Here is a 25,543-nt window from a genome sequence, read left to right as displayed (position 1 = left end):
TCGAATGCTTTCTCTGCATCTATTGAGATACTCATATGGTTTTTCTTCTGCAGTCTGTTAATGTGGTGAATCACATTGATTGATTTGCGAATGTTGAACCATCCCTGCATACCAGGGATAAATCTCACTTGGTCTGGATGGATGATTTTCCTGATGTGTTGTTGTATTCTATTGGTGAGAATTTTATTGAGGATTTTTGCATCTATGCTTACCAGGGAAATTGGTCTGTAATTTTCTTTCAGTGCTGCATCTTTCTCTGGCTTAGGGATTAAGGTGATGCTGGCTTCATAGAAAGAAAATGGGAGGATTCCATCTTTTTTCCATTGTTCGGAATAGTTTGGGAAGAAATGGGATTAGTTTTTCTTTGAATATCTGATAGAATTCAGCAGTGAATCCATCTGGTCCTGGACTTTTCTTTGTTGGGAGGGCCTTTATTACTGTTTCAATTTCTGTTTCAGTTATGGGTCTATTTAGGTTTTCTATGTCTTCCTGGTTCAATTTACGTAGATTGCATGTGTCCAGGAATCTATCCATTTCTGATAGATTTTCCTGTTTGCTGGCATACAAGTCCTTGTAGTAATTTCTGATGATTCTTTTTATTTCTGTGGTGTCTGTTGTTATGTTTCCTTATTCATCTCTGATTTTATTGATTTGGGTCTTTTCTCTTCTTTTTTTCATTAGTTGGGCCAATGGGGTGTCAATTTTGTTTATTTTTTCAAAAAACCAGCTCTTCGCTTGGCTGATTTTTTGTAAGTTTTTTTTTTTTTTGGATTCAATCCTATTAATTTCTTCTCTGATTATAATTATTTCTCTTCTCCTACTAGATTTGGATCTGGTTTGCTGCAGTTTTTCTAGGTCATTGACATGCACTGAAAGCTCATTTATTTGGTATCTTTCCAATTTCTTGATATAGACCCCTATTGCTATAAACTTGCCTCTCAATACTGCTTTTGTCATATCCCATAAGTTTTGATATGTTGTGTTGTTATCCTCATTTACTTCCAGAAAGTTTTTGATTTCTCTTTTGATTTCTTGAATGACCCAGTGTTCATTCAGGGGCATGTTGTTCAGTCTACATGTGTTTGCATACTTTCTAGGGTCTCCTGAGTTGCTAATTTCCAGCTTCATTCTGCTGTGGTCAGAGAAGCTGCATGGTATGATTCTAATTCTTTTAAATTTGCTGAGACTTGCTTTATGGCCTAGTATGTGATCAATCCTAGAGAAGGTTCCATGCACTGCTGAGAAGAATGTAAAGTGTTTAGATGTAGGATTGAAAGTACAGTAGATATCTGTTAGATCCATTTGGGCAATAGTGTCAATTAAATCTGCTATTTCCTTGTTGATCTTCTGTCCGGATGATCTATTTCTGAGAGTGGAGTATTGAAGTCTCCTAGTACTATTGTATTGGAATCTAAGTCTCCCTTTAAGTCTCTAAACATATCTTTTAAATAGACCGGTGCCCTATAATTAGGTGAATATACATTTATAATAGTTACATCTTCCTGTTGAATTGTTCCCTTAATCATTATATAGTGCCCCTCTTTGTCTCTCTTAACAGTTTTTGTATTAAAGTTTATTTTGTCTGATAATATCTCTATATCTGCTTTTTTTGGTTTCTGTTGGCATGGAATACATTTTTTCAATCTTTTACTTTCAGTCTGTATGCATCTTTGTTGGAAAGATGTGTTTCTTGTAGGCAGCAAATAGATGGTTTTTCTTCCTTAACCCAATCAGCCAATCCGTGTCTTTTAACAGGAGATTTGAGTCCATTAACATTCAATGTGACTATTGATAAGTAGTGACTTTGCCCTGCCATTTTCCCAAAGATATTTCTAATATATGCTTTGAACTTCCTGTGATCTTTTACTGGGAGATTTTCTTCGTTTACCTTTTTTCATATTTATGGCCGTGTTTCTGTGTGTAACACATCTTTAAGCATCTTTTGCAGGGCTGGACGAGTGGTGACAAATTCTTTCAATTTCTGTTTGTTATGAAAGGTCTTTATTTCACCTTCATTCACAAAGGAGAGCTTTGCAGGAGATAATATTCTGGGCTGGCAGTTTTTCTCTCTTAGCACCTGGGCTATATCTTGCCATTCCCTCCTAACCTGTAGGGTTTCTCATGAGAAGTCAGCTGTGAGTCTAATTGGAGATCCTCTGAGAGTAATCTGACATTTCTCTCTTGCGCATTTTAGAATCTTTTGTTTATGTTTCACTGTAGTGAGTTTGATTACAACGTGTCATGTCGAGAATCTCTTTTGGTCATGTTTATTAGGGCTTCTATGAGCTTCCTGTACTAGGATGTTTCTGTCCTTCTCCAAATTCAGGAAGTTTCCTGCTAGTATCTCACTAAAATGGCCTTTCTCTCTCTCCATGCCTTCAGGAACTCCTAGAACCTGAATGTTGGGTTTTTTAATAGTATCCTGTAGATTCCCAACAATATTTTTTAGATTTCTAATTTCCTATTCTTTTCTTTGGTTTGACTGTATGCTTTCCTGTGCTCTGTCTTCTAAGTCCGGTATTCTCTCTTCTGCTTTACTGATTCTGTTTTTAAGGCTCTCAAATGCATTTGTCATTTGATCTATTGAGCTCTTCCTTCATTTGGATTTCTCTTCACTATCACAATTTCATGTTCTACTAATTGCTTCATTTAATTTTGATTTTTCCTTAAGATTTCATTTTCATGAGAGTGATTTTCTACCCTGTCCAGTAAGGATTTCTGTAGTTCAAGAATTTGTTTTTGAAAACTTCTAAGTGTTCTTATCATATATTTTTGGAAATCCGTATCTTGCATTTCTTCTATCTCATCACCTTTGTAATCTTGGCTTGGGGTGTCTTGTTCATTTGGGGGCATCATAATGTCTTCCTTGTTCTTGTTTACTCAGTTTCTGCATTTGTTGCTTGGCATTATGGAGATATTCTTTGGTTTTCTTCTTCTTTTTTTTTTTTTTTTTGCTGTTGTGGTTTTTCTTGTTATACTATGACTCGATTAAGTGTACTGTCTGCTTTTGATGGGTCCTTAGAGGCTTGTGATGGGTGTGGCCAGAGAACTCTGTTTGATTCTTCAGGGTTAAGGGTGACACACCAAGGTTAGGTTTATTAAATTTTTTCTTTCTCTCTGTTTTTTTTTTTTTTTAATTATTAAGAAGGGAAGTAATTCCACACAGCTGAGTGGAATTGAAGGCAGTCAGTGTCTGAGCTCTGGCCCCTGTGGGTATAATATTCATCTGCTCTGTCTCAAGGACCACACAAAGGATCTGTGCAGTCCTCAATGTAAGCTCAGATTCCCCTGCAGTCTTCCACCAGGTTGCCAAGGTTACCAAGTTTGCAGCATCTCCCAAGAGTACTCACATCTCAGGCACTCCATGAGTTCTCTCACACATCTTCAGGTTTTTTTTTTTTTTTTCACAGTCACAGTTCATAAGCTCCCACACATCACTAGGTCCTAACCTCCTTTTATTTCTCCCACCAGAGTCAGGTTTTTCTGCTTGGCTGAGGGCGGACACAGCCCTGAGGTGGCACAGCTTTTACATATGTCCAAAATGGTGCCTGCTCTTTGTCTTGCTCACCTTTGTAAGGTGAATGGAGAGAGAGAATCATGTCCATACTGGTCCCTTTTATTTTATTTTATTTTATTTTATTTTATTTTATTTTATTTATTTTATTTCTCTCTTTTAGTTAGCCTGGTGGACTTTCCCCCACAGTTCTTCAAGCCTCATTCCCACTAGGCTCTTCCTGCGACTTCCCTGCCAGTGTCTTGGGCTACTGAGGTTTTTTCTCACCTCCCTTTCCAGTGCTGGTGTGTAGACTCGGCATCTGGGGTCCCGAGCCATGGGCACCCGTGCCCTCCACATACGTCCACCATGTCCCACTAGTTCTGGAAGAGTTTCTTCTGCAGTTTTTGTCCCCTAACTCTTCCCTGAAACTACAATATCTCCACTTTTATTAAACTATCTTTTCCTGGACTGTCAGTGTGCTCCCTCCCTATTCCACCATCTTGGAGGACTCCTGCCCCCTCTATTCTAATAGTCCTTCCTGGTAGCTCAAGGAAGTTTCACCAGGATCTCTGTAAAAAAAAGATGAAAAAATTGTATTTTAGGAGAAAAGTGCTTTGTGTAGTGTCACATGATTTGTAAATACCCAGCACCTTAACTTCTGCCTAATGTTCTCTATCTTGCCACACTTAATTAAAAAACATTTATTTTTCAGATCCATTTCAGAAATTGTCACCAGTTCAAATAGTACTGTTTTAGAAAGCTTTCATGAGCATGTCTTCCCTTTTGCTACTAATGCTATGTTTGGAGTGTATGACTTCAAAAAGCATATCATGAGGCTGGTGCTGTGGCACAGTGGGTTAATGCCCTGGCCTGAAGTACCCACATCTCATATTGGCACAGGTTCAAGACTCAGCTGCTCCACTTCTGATCCAGCTCTCTGCTATGGCCTGGGAAAGCAGTAGAAGATGGCTCAAGTCCTTGGGTCCCTGCACCCATGTGGGAGACCTGGAAGAAGCTCCTGGGTCCTGGCTTTGGTTGGTGCAGCTCCAGCCATTTCAGCCATTTGCAGAGTGAGCCATCAGATGGAAGATCTCTCCCACTTGCTCTCTCTCTCTCTCTCTCTGCATAAATTTGACTTTCACATAAATAAATACATCTTTTAAAAAAAAAGCATATCATAAAAATTTTCCCCCTTTCAGTAATTTCTTCTTGAATAATATGCAGTATACATGCAGCTACAGAAAATTACTGTGAACCTTTATCCTGCCTTCTGAGATAGTAAGATGATATTAAATTAGATTTCATATGATAATAAGCTTCTTAAAATATAAACCAAAAGAACACAATGACCATATATAAGCCGAAATGTGAAGAACAACCTTATGGTCTCCAGATAATTTATTTTTATGAATCCCAGGACTTTTTTTTTTTTTTTTTTTTTTTTTTTTAGTATCAGCAGCTTTTCTAAGGTCTAATTGATAGGCAAAGATTGTGTTTATAGGAGCTTTTTTCTAAGTTTTTTTAAAAAATTTATTTGAAAATATTGTATATAGAGGAGAGACCCAGAGAGATCTTCCTTCTGCTTGTTCACATCACAGATGGCTGCATTGAGCAGGGCCAGGAAAGAATGAGGCCAGGAACCAAGATCTTCATCTTGATCTCCCACATTGGTAGCATTTGCCCAAGTATTTGGATCATCTTCCATTGCTTTTTTCAGGCCATCAGCAGGAAGCTAGATCAAAAGCAGAACAGTCAGAACATGAACCAGTGCTCATATGGGGTGCTTGTATTGCAGACAGCAGGTTTACTTGTTATGTGACAATGCTGGCCCTGCTTTATGGGAACTTCCAAATGAAATTTTGAAGTTGTATGCATTGTAGTTTGCATGTAATTCAACTTTCTGCCATACTTACTGATATATATCAGCATTTGATGTAGGACAAATCAGAAAACACAATGGCTTAACAAATAGCCATTTGATTTGCAGTTCAGACTCTGTGTTATGGGCTGTACTCAGCTGGGCAGTTCCTATGATCAGTCCAGGAGCAGAAATGAGAGTTTAGCCATTTGGGGAACTGATTGAGGCTTCACTTAAGTGTCTGGGGTTTGTGGTGAATCTTAGCTACATATTATCTCTTTTTTTCTTTTTTTGACAGGCAGAGCTAGTGCGAGAGAGAGAGACAGAGAGAAATGTCTTCCTTCCATTGGTTCACCCCCCAAATGGCTGCTATGGTCAGCATGCTGTGCTGATCCAAAGCTAGGAGACAGGCACTTCCTCCTGGTCTCCCATGTGGGTGCAGGGCCCAAGCACTTGGGCCATCCTCCACTGCCTTCCCAGGCCACAGCTGAGAGCTGGACTGGAATAGGAGCAACCGGGTCAGAACTGGCACCCCAACTGGGACTGTCACCTGGAATACCAGAGCCACGGGTGGAGGATTAGCCTAGTGAGCCACAGTGCCAGCCTACATACGATCTCATCAACAGGCAGGCCCCAGGGTTTTTCAGAAGATAACTGTCAGAAAAAGAAAATCTTGGAAGGCAAATACTTTACAAATTGTCTATTTCTGGGGCTGGTTCTGTGACACAGCAGGTAAAGACACTGCCTGAAGTGCCAGCATCTCATATGGGTGTCTGTTCATGACTCGGCTACTCCACTTCTGATCCAGCTCTTTGCTACATCCTGGGAAAACAGTAGAAGATGGATCAAGTCCTTTGGCCCCTGCTCCCTTGTGGGAGACCTGAAAGCAGCTCCTGGTTCATATCTTTGGATCTACACAGCTCCAGCCATTGCAGCCATCTGGGGAGTGAACCTGCAGTTCAAAGACCTCTCTCTCTCTCTCTCTCTCTTCTCTCTCTCCTCTCTCTCTCTTCTCTGCCTCTCCTTCTCTCTTTGTGTAACTCTTTCATATAAATAAATATTTTAAGAAATTGTCTATTTCTATCACATTTCCTGGTATCTCATGAGATAAATCAAGTGAAATGGTGAAATTCAGGGTCTTTTTAAAAAAAATTTATTCATTTATTCATTTATTTATCTGACAGAGTTACACACAGAGAGAGGGAGAGCTCTTCCATCTGCTAGTTCATTCCCCAGTTGGCTGCAATGGCCAGAGTTGTGCCAATCCAAAGCCAGGAGCCAGGAGCTTCTTCTGGGTCTTCCATATGGGTACAGGGGCCCAAGGACTTGGGCCATCTTCTACTGCTTTCCCAGGTCATAGCCGAAAGCTGGATCAAAAGTGGGGCAGCTGGGAATCAAACCAGTGCCTATATGGGATGCCAGTCTGCAGGTGGCAGTTTTACCTGCTAGGCCACAGTGCCAGCCCCAATCCAGGGTTTTGTGAAGGGATGAACACAGGGAAAGGTGCTACTTGGAATCATTACTGGTAAAGTGCACTGCATTAAATATACATTATGTGTATTTGTTAACTTTCTTTAGTATAAACTTTAATAACAACATAATGTTTATCTCTGATAACCTTATTCATTTGAACACTCAACATTTCTTTTTACTTTTACATTATTATTTTACAAAATTTGTAGATAATGCTTTCATTAAACCAATGATAACTTCTGTTTAATCTCTGCCACTTAATATAGGTGGGTGCGTTTTCCTATGTATTTCTATTTTTACAGGTTTATTCCTCCACAATGAAGTAGCTGTTTTCTTGGTTAATGTATTTATTATTCTATATTCATTCTATTATATCCTTTTTTTCCCCACTGTTCAGTGCAGAAGGAAACCAGAGTGTTTTTTTTTTTTAAGATTTCAATTATTTATTGAAAGAGTTGCAGAGAGAGAAAGTCTTCTATCTGCTGGCTCACCCTCCAAATTACTGCAAAGGCCAGAGATCAGCCAATCCAAAGCCAAGACCCAAGAGCTTCTGGGTCTCCCATGCCGGTGCAGTGGCCCCAGGACTTGGACCATGTTCCACTGCTTTCTCAGGACATAGCAGAAAGCTAGATTGTATGTTGAGCAGGCAGGACTTGAACCAGAAACCATATGGAATGCTGGCATTGCAGGCAGCAGCTTTACCCATTATGCCACAGCATTGGCCTCCAGAGTTTTCTTTGAACTCCTGCCATTCACCTTCTCTCCCAGGTATGATTCTGGGTCCTCCACATGTTTCTAAGAGGAAAGAAAATTAATATATCACCTGTGTTTTTTTGTTGTTGTTGTTTTTAATTATTCCCCAGCTTGTCAGTGCTCATTTTAGGTGTTTAATGCTAGTTTATTTAATTTTTTTAATTTATTTGAAAGTCAGAGTTACAGAGAGGCAGAGGGAGAGAGAGAGTCTTCCATCTGCTGGTTCACTCCTCAGTTTGCCACAATGGTCGGAGTTACACGGATCCAAAGCTAGAAGTGAAGAGCTTCTTCTGGGTCTCCCACATGGGTTCAAGGGCCCAAGGACTTAGGCCATCTTCTACTGAATTCCCAGGACCTTGGCAGAGAGCTGGATTGGAAGTGAAGCCACTGGGACTTGAACTGGCACCAATATTGGATGCCAGCACTGAAGGCAGTGGCTTTACCTGCTAGCCACAGTGCCAGTCCCAGTATACTAGTTAATTAAAATGGAAAATATGGGGTCAGCTCTGTGACTCAGTGGGTTAATGCCCTGGTCTAAAGCATCGACATCCCATATGGGCACCGGTTTGAGACCCGGCTGCTCCACTTCTGCTCCAGCTCTCTACTATGGCCTGGGAAAGCAGTGGAAGATGGCCCAGGTCCTCGGGCCCCTGAACCCATGTGGGAGACCCAGAAGAAGCTCCTGGTTCCTGGCTTCAGATTGGTGCAGTTCCAGCCATTGCAGCCAACTGGGGACTGAACCAGCAGATGGAAGACCTCTCTCTCTCTGACTCTCCTCTCTCTGTGTAACTCTGACTTTCAAATAAATAAATAAAGCTTTAAAAAATTTTAAAATAGAAAAAAAACATAAAATTTGTTCTCACAGAATATACAGAAATGAATTATGAATTTGGCATGATTATGAAACATTACTGTCATCTATAATAATGCAATTTGGTCTCTTTCTGTTGCTATAGCAAAATATATATTTGTTACATGAATTGAGTTGAAACTAAGCACAATATGCTACATTTTGGGGGTCATGTCTGAAACAGTCTACACATAGATGATGTACTGAACAGTGTTTTAGTGCTACCTATGAAGTAAACACTTAGCATTCTGCAAGAGGAAGAGTTACCTAGTGCTGGAACACCAATCAGTTAAGTTTGTTTTCAAATTGTTAGAGTGATGGAGTTCTTAATACCTTTGAGAAGCTGAATTGGATTCTGGAATAGGATAAGGAATGTGTGAAGAAAAGAATCTACTGGAGGCTCATTTATTTTTTAAGATTATTTATTTGAAAGGTGGACTTGCAGAGATTGGGAGAGACAGGGAGACAAAAGGATATATCTTCTATCTACTGTTCATTCTCCAAATGCCCACAATGGCTGGGACTGGGCCAGGCCAAAGCCAGGAGCCTGGGACTCCATGGGTCTCCCACATTGGTGGAAGGGTCCAAATACTCAGGCCATTTTCACTGCTCTTTCAATCAGATTAGCAGGGAACTAGATTGGAAGTGGAGCAGCAAGGACTCAAGTCCTCTGTTTACATGGGATGCCAGCATTGATGGTGGAGGCTTAGCCTGCTGGATCACAATTCTGGTGACTATTGCAGGTTCTGAAACAAATCTCTTTTCTCAGTGAGTCACAAATGCAGATTGTACTGCAGACATTCCCAGGTTCTCTTTTTGGGCAAATAATTCCATTGCTTTCACTTTAATTATGTATAATGTTATTTCAAATGTTTATCATTTGAATGTTTTGGGCAAGTATTTCCATTGCTTTCACTTTAATTAGGTATAATGTTATTTCAATTGTTTATCAGTAGAATAATCATAGATAAGGGCAAAAGCTAATTTGTATTCTTTGTCTTACCTGTATTTTCTCTCTTACTTAAAAATATTTATTAGCTTGATAGAGAAAAACTTGATGGACTGAGAGAGAGAGAGAGCTTTGACACATTAATTCACTTCCTAGATAACCATACCTGTTTCCCTCCAGCTTGGGCATTTCTCACAGCCTGTAGATCATGGGTTTGACTCTGTTGAATGCTCTGTGTGGCTTTCTAAACACTCAACAAGTCTGATGTGAAACCATATCCTTCCTTTTTTCCTTCATATCCATACACAACTGTCAGTGTTTATTTTGTGACAGAGTTAACATGTTGACTGGAAGTGTATTATTATAGGTGATGACAGCATTTGAAGACCTGGCTGTGTACTTTACGTGGGAGGAATGGCAGAAAATGAACAATGCTCAGAAAATCCTGTACAGAGATGTGATGCTGGAGACCTACAGCAACCTGTTCTCCTTGGGTGAGTGACACCCATCACACGCCCAGTGATAACATTTTCTTGCTATTTGACAAATAAGGGAACACTTTATAATGTTTAATATTGGGCAGGATTAGAATGTGAGTCCATGAATAATCTGAATATCTACCATCTAACAAAAGATTCAAATTGGAACATTTGTTGCATAGCTCCTGAACCAAGCTGTAGTCCTTTAAATAACCCAAGATAGTGATTTCACAAAGTCTTACTTTGTTTCCATTAATAGGGCACTGCATTACCAAACCTGACTTGATCTTCAAGTTGGAGCGAGGAGAAGTGCCGTGGATGGTGGACGAATTCTTGAATCAGAGCCTTTCAGGTCAGTCTGCACATAACAGACAGGGAGGCCAAGGCAGAGTGTGCAAATGTTGACTGGTGTTCTTTCCATGAATTTTTCTCAAGCCTTCCTCCTGTTGACAGCTGGTTTTGTGCATCAGGCACAGGTATTTAGAGATACCAGTATCTTTCTAACTTTTGTTCTTAGTGAAGATGTTCTTTGATTAAAAAAAAAATCCAGTCATTTTCTGATGTTACTAAGGCTTTTATCTAGGTTTGATACATTCCCCCAATTCTAACTTGTCCTTCTCTACACGTTCATACCTTTTCCTTCATGCACTTATTAGTTCCTTCAGTGCTTGTTATTTAGGCAACATAGAGAAACTTATTTTTTTTAAGATTAATTTTTCTATTTTTTTTTTTTTTTGACAAGCAGAGTGGACAGTGAGAGAGAGAGAGAAAGGTCTTCCTTTTGCCATTGGTTCACCCTCCAATGGCCACCATGGCCAGTGTGCTGTGGCTAGCACACTGTGCTGATCCAAAGCCAGGAGCCAGGTGCTTCTCCTGGTCTCCCATGCAGGTTCAGAGCCTAAGGATCTGGACCATCCTCCACTGCACTCCTGGGCCACAGCAGAGAGCTGGCTTGGAAGAGGGGTGACCGGGACAAAATCCGCACCCCGACCGGGACTAGAACCTGGTGTGCCAGTGCTGTAGGCAGAGGATTAGCCTATTGAGCTGCCACACCAGCCTGTTTCTGTTTTTTTTTTAAAGATTTATTTATTTATTTGAAAGTCAGAGAGAGAGAGAAGAAGGAAAGGCACAGAGAGAGAGGTCTTCCATCCACTGATTCACTTCCCAACTGCCTGTCATGGCTGGAGCTGTACTGATCTGAAGCTAGGAGCCAGGAGCTTCTTCCAGGTCTCCCATATGGGTACAGGGGTCCAAGAACTTGGGCCATCTTCTACTGCTTTCCCAGGCCATAACATAGTGCTGGATCAGAAGTGGAGCAGCTAGGACTTAAACTGGTGCCCATAAGTGATGTTGGCACTGCAGGTGGTGGCTTTACCTGCTATGCCACAATGCCAGCCCCCAGAAACTTATTTCTAACTCATTGCTCAGATTGAATTCCTAGTCATGATTTTGCCCAGGCATCGAACTTGCTCAGGACTGAATCAATAAATGTGAACTCTCTCTTTCTTAGTCTCTTTCTTTTTTTTCCTCTGTGCCTCTCAAACAAATAAGAAAATTATAGTCTGTTGGAAACATTTGAGGAGTGAGCCTACAGTTGGCAAACCTCTTTTTCAGTCTGTCTTTATCTCTCATTCTGTCTCTCTGACTCTCAAGTAAGTAAATAAGTAAATGCTAAAAGATGGTCATGTGGCTGGTGCTGTGGCGCAGTGAATTAACACCCTAGCCTGAAGCACCAGCATCCCATATGGGCACCAGTTCAGGACCCAGTTGATCCACTTTCGATCTAGCTCTTGGCTATGGCCTGGGAAAGCAGTAGAAGTCCTTGGACCCCTGCACCCAAGGGAGACCCAGAAGCAGCTCCTGGCTCCTGGCTTCAGATCAGCATAGTTCTGGCCGTTGTGGCCAATTGGGGAGTGAACCATTGGATCAAGACCTTACTCTCTCTTTGCCTGTCCTCTCTCTGTGTAACTCTGACTTTCAAATAAATAAATCTTTTAAAATAAAAGATGGTCATGAGTAAGCCTCTGTGCTGTGACATCAGAAATTATGAAGCTAGGAATGACACTGTGGTGCAGTGGGTTAAAGCTCCAGCCTGCAACACTAGCATTGCATATGGGTGCCAGTTCCAGTCCCAGCTAGTCCTCTTCTAACCCAGCTCTCTGCTAATGCACCTGAGAAAAGAACAGAGGTTGGCCCAAGTCTTTGGCCCCCTGTACCCATGTGGGAGACAAGAAAGACACTCCTGGCTCCTAACTTCATTTTGGCCCAGCATTGGTTGTTGTGCCCATATGGGGAGTGAACCAGCAGATGGAAGACTTCTCTCTATCTCTCTCTCTATAATTCTAGCTTTCAAATAAATAAAGTAAATCTTTGAAAAAAAGAAATCATAAACTAAGCATAAACTTATAAAACATGAAAACGAGTACTCAAACAATATATTTCACTTTGTGTTTCTATGGGGGTGCAAACTGTTGAAATCTTTACTTAATGCATACTAAACTGATCCTCTGTGAAAAAAAAAAAAAAAAAAAAAAGAAATTATCAATTCCCAACTTGACTCTCACTGGGATTAAACATGACAATAGGTCTAATCTGATTTCATCATCATTGAAAAAAATCATCTATTATTTTTCACTTTATGTTTCTGTGTGGGAGCAAACTGTTGAAATCCTTACTTAATGTATACTAAGCTGATCTTCTGTATATTAAGATAATCAAAAATGAATCTTGATGTGAATGGAAGGGGAGAGGGAGTGGGAAAGGGGAGAGTTGTGGGTGGGAGGGACGGTATGGGGGGGAAGCCATTGTAACCAATGAGTCGTACTTTGGAAATTTATATTCATTTAATAAAAGTTAAAAAAAAAAAAACATGAAAATAAGTGATCCTAGACTCACCAAGAAAGTAATGAGATTTTGAGACCCAAGGTCAAGTAGCCTCGTGGGGTTATGTTGAGTGGCTCAGATTTCTTGAAGGGTGGAGTTTGAAGTATGATTTCTCTTATTTTTCAGTATCACTGAGAAATAAGCAAATGAAAAGATAAGAAAAGCATAGGAAATGAAGCTTTCAGTGAAAATAGGAGGAAACTGATCAAAAGCCTCCAGAAATGCAAATTATCACACAGGAATGCTTCTAGAAAGAATTTAGAGGAGGTAACCAGCACTGATGATTTCAGAATGAGTTAGAAAACACTTCTCAAAGAAGATGAGCACATCCCGGTTTGCAGAAACAAATTCTTCAAACTGATTGGGAGTGTTTAACTAAAGTGGTATATTGGGAATTTTCTGTTCCTGTTGTACTTCTGAGAAGCTGAAGGTGCTGGGTGTCCTTAGGAATTTGGGGAAGCTGTCATAGAGTAGAGACAAAATAGTTTTTCACTTGAAAAATCCCACAAATGATGTTTACCTAGGAAGACTGAGCATGAGACACTCAGAGATTCAAATCATATTCTTTAAATGTTGTCCTGCTTAAAGTACAGGCACATTTCACTCTTCTCCACCTGCAAGTAAATGATCAGTGAAACTTTTTCATGTTTATGGTTGAGATATCAGAGAAGCAAAAAGCATACAATTTTTATAAAAATAAACTGGAGAAAAAGCACAGGGAAAAAAATGGTTGCTAGGTAGTGGGTGAATAATTTTATTAAATATTTGTCCATTCTTTAAAATATTTTATAGTTACTTCATCTTTGTGAAAGGCAGAGTGATAGTGAGAGAAGAGAGAGAGAGAAAGAAGTCCTCTATTAGCTCACTTCCCAGATGCCTGCAACACTTAAGTCTAACTAGTCTGAAGCCAAAACTCTAGAATCCCTCTAGTCTTCCCTGGTTTCTCACAGGTTCCCAGGCACATGAACCATTATTTGGTTCCTTCCAGTTTACATAGGCAGAGAGCTGTACTGAAAGCAGAGTAGCCAGGGCTCAAACTGACACTGTTTTGAGATGCAGGCATCCCACACATCATAGCACAAATGTCATTCTACCATCCTTGACAATTTCCCATAGTAAAAAGGATCATGTTTGAACATTGGGAAACCTCATGGTATATTAATCTATTAAGGAGAAAAACCATATAATGGTCACAAATAAGTACCTCATACTGATTTTGTGAAAATCTTATGCCACTTGTATAACAAGTAACTTCATTCCCTTTACATGAGTATGCCAGGAGAAACAGTTACATGTGATTCAGTGACATGATTGCTTTTTCTCATTTCAGTGGTCATGAAAAGGGATGACCTGATTAGGATCAACCAGCAAAGTCAGGACAAAAATCTGAATCAGGATTTTATGAAAAATAACAAGACATCAGCTCTCAAGAGAATAGAATTAAGAAAAACACTTAGTTTAAATTCAATCCATGTTCCAACACTGATTATTAAAAAGGGAATCTATTCAGGACTGAAGCCTGAGGAATGCAATAAATGTCACACTGTGTTTCCCCCCAGTGGGCCTGATCAACTACAGGCTGGAGAGAAATTTGATAACACTAAGATACCTGGAAAATCTCTCCAGTTCTGTGAGCCTCTTAGTCAGCATGACAATATTCACATCATGAAGCAGCCATTTGGACCCACTGGACAAGCAACAGTCTTCACAAGAAAGATGTTCTGTAAATCTGAGAGGGTTCATATGGCAGAAAACTGTAATAAATCAACTGTCACTTTTGGAAAAGCAACGCAAATAGAAAAAGCTATCCATGACAATTCTAGCCTCAATATGCATCAACAAACTCACACAAGAAAGAAATTTTATAAGTACATTATGTATGTTGAGCCTGTCATTCACCAGTCACATCTTGCAATAAATCAGAGACTAAATACAAGGGAAAAACTTTACACGTGTAAACCTTGTGGGAAATCACTCAGTTTTAATTCACCTTCTGAATGTAGTGACTGTGGAAAAGCCTTTGGACAAAAGTCAGTCCTCAGGAAACAACACAAAATTCACACAGGGGAGAAACCTCATGAATGTAGTGACTGTGGAAAAGCCTTTACACAAAAGTCATACCTCATAAACCATCAGCAAATTCACACCGGAGAGAAACATCATAAATGCCTTCAATGTGGAAAAAGCCTTCTGTGGAAGTCACACCTCACCATACACCAGAGAATTCACACAGGGGAGATACCTCATAAATGCAATGACTGTGGAAAAGCCTTTGGACAAAAGTCACACCTCATCGTACACCAGAGAGTTCACACAGGGGAAAAACCTCATAAATGTAATGACTGTGGAAAAGCCTTCAGACGAAAGTCACACCTCATCGTACACCAGAGAATTCACACAGGGGAAAAACCTCATAAATGGAATGACTGTGGAAAAGCCTTTGGACAAAAGTCAGAACTCATCATACACCAGCAAATTCACACAGGGGAGAAACCTCATAAATGTGATGACTGTGGAAAAGCCTTTGGAAAAAAGTCAAACCTCAGGAAACATCAGCAAATTCACACTGGAGAGAAACCTCATAAATGTAATGACTGTGGAAAAGCCTTTGGACAAAAGTCACACCTCATCATACACCAGCAAATTCACACAGGGGAGAAACCTCATAAATGTAATGACTGCGGAAAAGCCTTTACACAAAAGTCAAACCTCCTCTTACATCAGCGAATTCACACAGGGGAGAAACCTCATAAATGTGATGACTGTGGAAAAGCCTTTGGAAAAAAGTCAAACCTCAGGAAACATCAGCAAATTCACACTGGAGAGAAACCTCATAAATGTAATGACTGTGGAAAAGCCTTTGGACAAAAGTCACACCTCATCATACACCAGCAAATTCACACAGGGGAGAAACCTCATAAATGTAATGACTGCGGAAAAGCCTTTACACAAAAGTCAAACCTCCTCTTACATCAGCGAATTCACACAGGGGAGAAACCTCATAAATGTAATGACTGTGGAAAAGCCTTTGGACAAAAGTCAAGCCTAATCAGACACCAGCGAATTCACACAGGGGAGAAACCTCATAAATGTAATGACTGCGGAAAAGCCTTTACTCAAAAGTCATTCCTCATAAACCATCAGCGAATTCACACAGGGGAGGAACCTCATAAATGTGATGACTGTGGAAAAGCCTTTGGACGAAAGTCAGACCTCATCATACACCAGCGAATTCACACAGGGGAGAAACCTCATAAATGTAATGACTGTGGAAAAGCCTTTGGACAAAAGTCAAGCCTCATCATACACCAGCGAATTCACACAGGGGAAAAACCTCATAAATGTAATGACTGTGGAAAAGCCTTTGGACAAAAGTCAAACCTAATCATACACCAGCGAATTCACACAGGGGAGAAACCTCATAAATGTAATGACTGTGGAAAAGCCTTTACTCAAAAGTCACACCTCATCATACACCAGCAAATTCACACAGGGGAGAAACATCATGAATGTAATGACTGTGGAAAAACCTTTGGATGAAAGTCACACTTCATCATACACCAGAGAATTCACACAGGGGAGAAACCTCATAAATGTAATGACTGTGGAAAAGCCTTTGGACAAATACAGACCTCATATCACAGCAGAGAATTCACACAGGGTAGAAAACTCATGATTGTAATAACTGTGGAAAGCATTTAGCCATAATTCGACCTTCATCATGCATCAGAGAATTCACACAGGGCAGATACCTTATGAATGTAATGACTGGAAAAGCCTTTGGACAAAAGTTAAACCTCATAATGCACCAGAGAATGCACACAGTATTGAAACTTCATGAGTGTAATCACTGTGGAAAATCTTAAGTTCCAACTCCAAATGCATCAGAGGATTCACACAGGGAAATAACCTTATAAATGTAATGACTGCAGAAAAGCCTTTTTCTATAAGTTATACTCATATCAAAACAATTCACACAGGGCAGAAACCTTGTGAATCTAGTAAGTGTGGAAAAGCCTTAATAAATCATATGTTATAAATCATAGTTCATGTCACACCAGAGAATTCACACTGGGGAGAAACTTTATGAATGCAATGACTGTAGAAAAGCCCTTGGCAATAAGTCACATCTTAGAATGCATCAGAAAATGCACCTGAAGAGAAACCTTTTGGACATAATGACTTGGAAAGCTTTTTCCCATAATTCAGCCTTCATTGCACATCATCTAATTCATATGGGGGAAAACACTTTGGATATAATGCATATGGAAAAGCCTTTATCCATAAGTAACACCTCATAAAACATTAGAATTCACATGGGAGAGAAACCTTATGAATGGAATGAATGTTGGAAAACTGCCAAAATCACACAATATAACATCAGAGAATTTATTACATGGTGTAAATCTTGTAATAAATGTGGGAAAGCCTTTTGTCAGAAGGAATACCTCATAACATGTAGATCAAAGAAGGGAGAGAACTTAAGAATATAATGAATGTGAAGGACTTTTTCCAAAATCAACATAACCATGTGACGGAGCCTTTTGCTGGAAATTACATCCCATACAATAGGCACTCCCATAAGGAAGAAAGGTTGGGACCAGCGCTGTGGCACAGTAGGTTAAAGCCCTGGCCTGAAATGCCGGCATACCATGTGGGCACTGGTTCTAGTCCCAGTTGCTCCTCTTCTGATCCAGCTCTCTGCTATGGCCTGGGAAAGCAGTAGAAGATGGCCTTGCACCCACATGGGAGACCCAGAAGCAGCTCCTGACTCCTGGCTTTGGATCCCTGCAGCTCCAGCCATTACATCCACTTGCGGAGTGAACTAGTGAATGGAAGACCTCTTTCTGCTTCTCTGTCTCTAACTCTGTCTTTCAAATAAATAAAGTAAATTGTTAAAAAAAAAAAAAAAGAAGTTCAGAAATATTATTAGTGTGATAAAAAGCCATTTGTCAGAAATGGCATTATACATCAGAAAATTCACACAAGGGGTTTCTTAGGAGTGTAATGAATGTGGAAGCATATTTTCATAGAATTCTGGCTTGCATAAATATGCAACTCAAAAAAGGTGATATCCTTCAAGTGCAATAGACCTCAAAAAACCATAGCCAGAAATTAAACATCAGGCCGGCACCGTAGAGCAATAGGTTAACCCTCCACCTGCTATGCTGGCATCCCATATGGGTGCCAGTTCTAGTCCCAGCTGCCCCTCTTCAATCCAGCTCTCTACTGTGGCCTGGGAAAGCAGTAGAAGACAGCCCAAGTGCTTGGGCCTCTGCACCCACGTGGAAGACCAGGAAGAAGCACCTGGCTCCTGGCTTCAGATCAGTGCAGCTCTGGCCATTGTGGCCATTTGAGGAGTGGACCAACAGAAGGAAGACCTTTAACTCTGTCTCTCTCACTGTCTGCAACTCTACCTGTCAAATAAATAAAAATCTTAAAAAAAAAAAAAACAAGAAATTAAACATCAACTAACACAAGAGAATTCATATAGTAAAATGTCAATTTAATGAATGTGAAAAAAATTTTCTGCCATTAATCAATTCACATGAAGAGACTCCAAAATGAGAAAACATACATGCATAGAAAAGTCATGTACCATATGTCACCTCTCAATGGTTACCTGACAACTCACAGAAAGAAAAAATCCTATGACTGTATTGTAATGGGAAATACCTTTATTATTAGGCAAACTTCCACAGAACATAGCAAGATTACAGAGAGAAGTCCCTGAAATATAATTTGTCTGGAAGAATTCTTTGGTGGAATCACACCTTAGTGAGTATTGGGCAGTTTTCATGATGAATTAAGACAGAGAGTGGTTAACCGTTCTTCAGAAATTTTTCTCTGATACAACCTGAACTTTTGGTTTCTCATTATTGTGAGTGGGATCAAGTATACGAACTGAACTGTGCTCTCTTGTGTAAATTTTGTTAATAAATATTTAAAAGTTGAGTAACAGTTATTTCAACGGTTACTTGGAATACCATCTTCATCAATTACAAAGTTATTTGTTTCATAGCTGCTTTTTTGGCCACCCAGGATTCTTTCCCCACATTATTGTAGTGCAAACCAGTGATGTGACCATAGGCATATCAAGTGACACACGTTCCAGCCATAATAGTGTACCCTGGCTCTGGGTAATAAGTGCTGTGTGCAACACAAGGTAATGAGTGTGTGTTGACCTATATACCCACGAGAAATTTCAACTTATCTGTGTGCACATCTGGATTAGATTCCACTACCCAAGGTCTATTTGAATATGCAAGTAGATGTTGCCACACACATTACCCTCAATCTTTAAAGGGACAACCTCAAACCCTATAAGTTGCCACACTCATCTGAATTTTCCTGTATTACTGAGTGCATAATGCCTTTTTCATTCATGATGCCACTTCTCTATGCTTTTTCATTCTATTCCTAATTGCCTTGAGACAAGAACATGGAATGAAGTCTATCCATGTGGTACCCATTGCAATAGAGAAGCAGGAGCATAAATGTAGCATTTTTTAAAAAAAGATTTATTTATTTGAAAGTCAGAGTTACACAGAAAGAGCAGAAGCAGAGAATTTTCCATCCAATGGTTCACCCCTAATTGGCCACAATGGCCAGTACTGTGCTGATCCAAAACCAGGAGCTTCCTCCAGATCTCCCATGTAGGTGCAGGGACCCAAGCACTTGGGCCTTCTACTATTTCCCAGGCCATAGCAGATAGCTAGATTGGAAGTGGTACAGCTGGGTCTTGAACCAGCACCCATAAGGGATGCCAGCACTTCAGGTCAGGGCATTAACCTGCTGTGACACAGTGCTGGCCCCTGTAGTACACTTTTGTATTAATTTAACTTATAATTTTTTATAACCTTTTTTTGTTGCATTATTCCCTGCTCCTGCAGGTGGCCCTCATTTTTATTGAAAATGTGTGTTTTTATTCCTTCCGATTTACAAAGTCCTTTCTGGATTAATATAAATCTGATTTACATTCAGTTAGTTCCTCAGGATACCCTCAGGAGGAACACTTTTCCTAGGTTGCTTGGCTATCCCATGATAATAGGGCTACAAATGCTTTGATGCATCTAGCCGCAGTAGCTCTTTTATTTCCCATCTAGATATTAGCTGTGCAACTAATCCATTCCACCTCCATTACTACCCATAAGAAATAGCTCTTCATCCCTGTTTAAGTCCCCACAGCTTCTTACAAGTGTTCATCAAATTAAATCTTATTATAAACAGATTTAATAGAAAATGAATGATGTAGCCACTGGTAGTTTCAGTGAGGTTGAATGATTTGCTGGACTGCTGTTTTGTCTGGGTTATCTTTCATAATACTTATAACTAATTTTTCACAATATTACTTGCCTGAGCATTTTTTCCTAGGCTCCCAGCTAAACAGGTGTTTGAAGACTAGATTTACTGTTAATTCTCACTAAGGACAGAGGTCCCACATTGAGAGCACAGATCCTTATGTGGTCCTTGGGACATAGTGAATAGTATACCCACTTGATTTAGTACTCAGGCATTGGTCTCCATTGAAGAGAAGAACTCAGCTGAACAGAATATAACTCCCTTCTGATTAAAAAAAGAGATTTACCATGCCAAACCTGGGTGTGTCACCTTAGGCATACCCTTTACCCTTGAAAACTGAACAGAGCTCTCTGGCCACACCCACTACAAGCCTCTAGAGATTCAGTGAAAGCAGAAAGTCCATTTATCTACAGTTATAATACAATGATAAAAACTGCCAGGAAAAAAAAAAAAAGACGAGTATTTCCACAAATGCCAAATGCAAGAATCCAAGAAGCAAGAATAAGGAAAACATCATCATGCTTCCAAAAGAACATGACATTTCAATACTAGGTCATGAAGATGATGAGAGTAGAAATGCAAGAAATAGAACTCAAAAATTTGGTCATAACATTACATAGAAGTAATCAAAAGCAAATGCACAAACTACTGAAATCCATGAAGGACATGAAAGAAAATCTCTCCCATGAAGTAAAAATTATCAGGAGGAATCAAGATGAAATGAAGAATTCAACAGAACATGAAACTGAGATATTGAAAAGAAATCAAAATGAAATGAAGATAATACAACAAGTAAAAAATGCAGTGGAGAGCCTTAAAAATAGAATCACTGAGGCAGAAGAGTGAATACCAGACTTAGTAGACAGAGTACAGGAAAGTATGCAGTCAAACCAAACAAAAGAACAGGAGATTAGAAATCTAAAAAAGACTGTTGGGAATCTACAGGATACTATAAAAAAAATAAGACCAACATTCTGGTTCTAGAAGTTGCTGCAGGCATGGTGAGAGAGAAAGGATTAGAAGGCATTTTTAGTGAAATACTAGCAGAAAACTTTCTGGGTTTGGAAAAAGAAAGAGACATCCAAGTACAGGAAGCACACAGAACTTTGAATAGACATGATCAGAAAACATCCTTGCCATGACACATTGTAATCAAACCGCCACAGTGAAACAAAAAGAGAAGATTCTAAAATGCATAAGAGAGAAACATCAGATTACTCTCAGAGGATCTCCAATTAGACTCACAGCAGACTTCTCATCAGAAACCCTGCAGGCTAAGAGAAAATGGCAAAATCTAGCCCAAGTTCTAAGAGAATAAAGCTGTCATCCCAGATTATTATACCCTGCAAAGCTCTCATTCGTGAATGAAGGTGAAATAAAGACCTTTCATAACAGAAATAGAAAGAATTTGCCACCACTTGTCCAGAGCAACAAGATTTCTTTTTATTCCACTGTGGTGGATTTTATTTTTGTACTATGACTCTGTAGATAAGTGAACTTTCTGCTTTCACTGAATCTCTGGAGGCTTGTAGTGGGTGTGGCCAGAGAACTCTGTTCAGTCTCCAGGGTTAAGGGTGTGCCTCAGGTGACACACCCAAGTTTGGCATGTTAAGTCTTATTTCTCCTTTTTTTTAATCAGAAGGGAAGTATATTCTGCTCGGTTGGGCTCTTCTCCTCAATGGAGACCAGTGCCTGAGTACTAGCCCCAGTGGGTATAATATTTGTCTGCTCTGTCCAAAGAACCACACAAAGGATCTGTGTAGTCCTCAGTATAAGTTCAGATTCTCCAGAAATGTCTCTCATCAGGTAACCAGGAACCCCCAAGCTTGTGGCCTCTCCCACTGAGAGTGCTCAAAGTCCCAGCCACACCGTGAGTCTTCCCACACACCCTCAGTTTTTTATTTTTTCACAGTCTTGCTTCAGAAGTTTCACACAGTCACAAGTTCCTGGCTTCCTGTTATTTCTCCCTACCAGCATCAGGAGTTTCCAGTCAGCTGCTTGCCTTGTGCAGACACAGGCTGGCACAGCTGTTATGTATGTCCAAAATGGCTCCTGCTCTATCAGCTTGCATGCCTTTGTGAGGTGATTGGAGAGAGAGAAACGTGTCTGTACTGTCCCTTTTTTTCTCTCTAGTTTGGCTGGCACACTTTCCCTTGGAGATTTAAGCCTCATTCCCTCTAGGTTCCTGCCACATTTTCCAGTGGCTCGGGCTACTGTGTTCTTGTCTCACCTCACTTTCCAGTTCTGGTGCATAGGCTCTCACCTGTTGGAGTCATGAGCCGTGGGCACCACACCCTCCATGTGGGTCCACTGTGTCCCTCTCATGTCAGTAGAATTTCCTCTGTCATTTTTTTTCCCTAACTCTTCCCAGAGACTACTCTATTTCCACTTTTTTTAAAACTATCTTCTCCTGGGCTAGAGCAGTAAGCTCCCTCCCTACTCTACCATCCAATTATTAGCATATCTCTATATGATTATGACTGTTTCTTCCAAATTAATTTATACACCACATAATCAAAATTAAATGCCTTCCATGGAATGCATATTTATTTTGTCATTTACTACTATCACCTGCATGTGTAATGAATAACCCAATTTGTGACATTCCTAACACATGTAAATGATGGGTACCAAGGTTTGATTTATAATTGTGTGGTCCTCAACTCACTCTAAGTGCTGGAAGTTGTCCAAGCAACTGTCATGTGTATAGGATTTGAGTACATTGCAGTGCCAGCACCATCATGGTCATCAGCATAGGATACATTCTTATTGTTTCTAGATGCTCCTGGAACTGTAAATTATTTTCTGATTGTGGAAATTTTCCAAACTGCAAGTCTGTATCATACTGTAATTTTTCCAGTTTATTCTGGACTGTTTTTTCACCAAATATTCATCCACACATTTATTTTTTAATTATGGCTCCCATTAAAATACACATTGTTACTAAGGGCAAGGCCAAGTTTTAACTTCCATGTGCATCAGGTTTCTATTTTTTATTTTCTTTTTCATTTTATTAATTTCATCTGAGTATGTCAATAGCCACATGGAAAGCAATCTTAGCACTGCCAAGGTATGATGATTCTTTTGGGCACTTATATTTTCATATCCTGAGTGCACTAAATAATGTTCAAGTTGTCTTAGCAACCTCCATCTTTATGGCCTATCAAATAATTTTAGAACATTACATTCTTTTACACTTTCAAGGACACTTTTTTATAGCTTCTTTATATTTTGAGAATCAAAATTGTCATAATCTTTAAAATTTCCATGCATTGGGTCAAGACAATTTTATCTTGGTTTTAAAATTACTGAATTCAGTGGCATAAGCTTTCTTTGATTTAAGAGAGCACACATTTTCTGTATTGAAATGTGTATTTAGGGCTATTTTTATTAATATCTCTTACATCCTTGTAACCTTATTCCTGCTTCTACTAAATTTACCATTTGTACACACAACTGTCAATATATTGAAATGAATACATTTCTCTATTTTTCATATTGATTCAAATTTATTATTACCAGCTCAATCAATAATAACCTAATTTGTGCCAATTCTAGTGCAGGGAACTTCAGGCTACCATGATTTACTTTAACATTGTAAGGCCATCAAATTCTGGAAGATGTCCAAATTTTATTTTCACAGTATATGAGAACAATTTAGGGCCAGTTCCATCACTCATTAGCAGGAGATTTCATTCTTAGCCTTACAGATATCCATGGAACTTGAAATTAACCTTTAATTATGAAAATTTAAGTAAATTTTTAAATTCACTGGAGTCACTCTTTTGCACAAATATTTTATTCTAGGCCAATCCTAGCTCTGTGAATCTGTGGCCATGGTGATTTCACTTTTATTGTAAGATCATCATCACCCCCAACATTCTGTAAGTTGCTCTGGAAACTGTCAGGTACACAGTGTCTCAGGGCCATTTTAGCCAAGGGTAATAATTCTTTCTCCTCAATGTAATATATATATATATATATATATATATGAATATATGTAACATATATAACATACATATATTTTATAGCTAGATAAATTTGCCTCTGTGTGTCTAGATACTAGTATATTTCCTGAAAATTATGCGGGAAAATAGTGGGATCTTAATGTGATTTTTATCCCAGAATTATGTATGTTTATTTAATTTTAGAGGTTGGTAGACTTGGAGACACAGAGAAACAGAGATTATGAGCTACAACTTGGTGGCTTACTCTTCATTCTTGTAATGATCAGAAACTGGATTATTACAGAAATCTGAGCTATTTCTGATCATAAATACATTATAAAAATTTCAAAATGTTGCTCTCTATATATTTATGTTACAAATTATATATATGTACATTTATATTGTAATGTCATATATTAGACACATATATATATTATATATAAACACCTTTAAAATTCTCCTTGTTATTGGTATAATTTTTTTGAATTTTAAATATTTACTTCCTTTTAAAATTTTATTTAATATAAGTTTGCTATATTTCATATATACAGACTAATGAATGTAAGTGACACTTCCCTTATAACCTCCCAACCACACACACACCAACCCTTTCTGCTCTTCCCTCTCACATTCCCACTTAACTTTTACAAAATCTGTTTTCAGTTTACTTAATGATTGTATAGTTAACCCTACACTAAGTAAGAGTTCAACAAGTCAGCAAATAGTATGAAGAAAAAAAAAAATTTTAAAAAAATCACTTCCTCAATGGAAGAGACAAGGGCTCTAAACAATCATCAAATCTCAAAATGTGTATCTAACTCCAATACATTACATTTTAGGTATTCTATTAACTACCTCAGATCAGGGAAAACATGATATCTGTCTTTCAGGGACTCGTTTATTTTACTAAGTATAATGGTTTCCAGTTTTATCTATCTTGTTGCAAAAGACAGGGTTTCTTTTTCTTTCTTTCTTTTTTAGTAACTTAGTAGTATGCCATAGTGTGTATATACCATAATTTTCTTATCAAGTCAACAATTGATTGATATCTGGATTGTTCCCAGATCTCAGCTATTGTGAATTGTGCTGCGATGAACATGGGGTTATAGATAACTCTTGCATATGCTAATTTCTTTTGGTTTGGGTAAATTCCAAGGAGTGGGATGGCTGGATCAAATGGTAGGTCTATAATCAGATTTGTAAGATAGCTCCATACGGTCTTTCACAGTGGCTTGCACCAGTTTACATTCCCACCAGCAGTGGACCAGGGTAACTTTTTTCCACATCCTCATCAGTTTTGTCATTTGTTGATTTCTTTCTTTTTTCTTTTTTTTTTTTTTTTTTTGACAGGCGGAGCTGGGCAGTGAGAGAGAGACAGAGAGAAAGTCTTCCTTCCATTGGTTCACCCCCCAAAATGGCCACTACGGCTGGCGTGCTGCAGCCAGCATGCTGCACTGATCTGAAACCAGGAGCCAGATTTTCTAGGTCCTTGAGATGTGCTGAAAACTCATTTATTTGGTATCTTTCCAATTTCTTGATATAGGCCCCTATTG

The 25,543-nt window shown here is 39.2% G+C and overlaps 1 protein-coding gene across 1 annotated transcript in view; it reads left to right on the top strand.

Annotated features, from left to right (window-relative positions):
* Nucleotides 1-17,625, top strand: part of LOC100348297 (uncharacterized) — a 50,318-nt gene extending 32,693 nt beyond the window's left edge. The window contains 4 exon segments of the mRNA XM_089301829.1: nt 9,747-9,873; nt 10,118-10,210; nt 14,072-16,238; nt 16,240-17,625. Of these exon segments, the coding sequence (XP_089157955.1) occupies nt 9,750-9,873; nt 10,118-10,210; nt 14,072-16,238; nt 16,240-16,417 (2,562 nt within the window). The 5' untranslated portion in view covers nt 9,747-9,749 and the 3' untranslated portion in view covers nt 16,418-17,625.
* The last annotated feature ends 7,918 nt before the right edge of the window (nt 17,626-25,543 follow it).

The sequence above is a fragment of the Oryctolagus cuniculus genome, chromosome 8 (genome assembly GCF_051225735.1).
Source record: "Oryctolagus cuniculus isolate XC-2025 breed Fujian yellow rabbit chromosome 8, ASM5122573v1, whole genome shotgun sequence".
Lineage (NCBI taxonomy): Eukaryota > Metazoa > Chordata > Mammalia > Lagomorpha > Leporidae > Oryctolagus > Oryctolagus cuniculus.
Note: the sequence above shows the minus strand (reverse complement) of the source record. Positions and strands in the feature narration are given on the sequence as shown.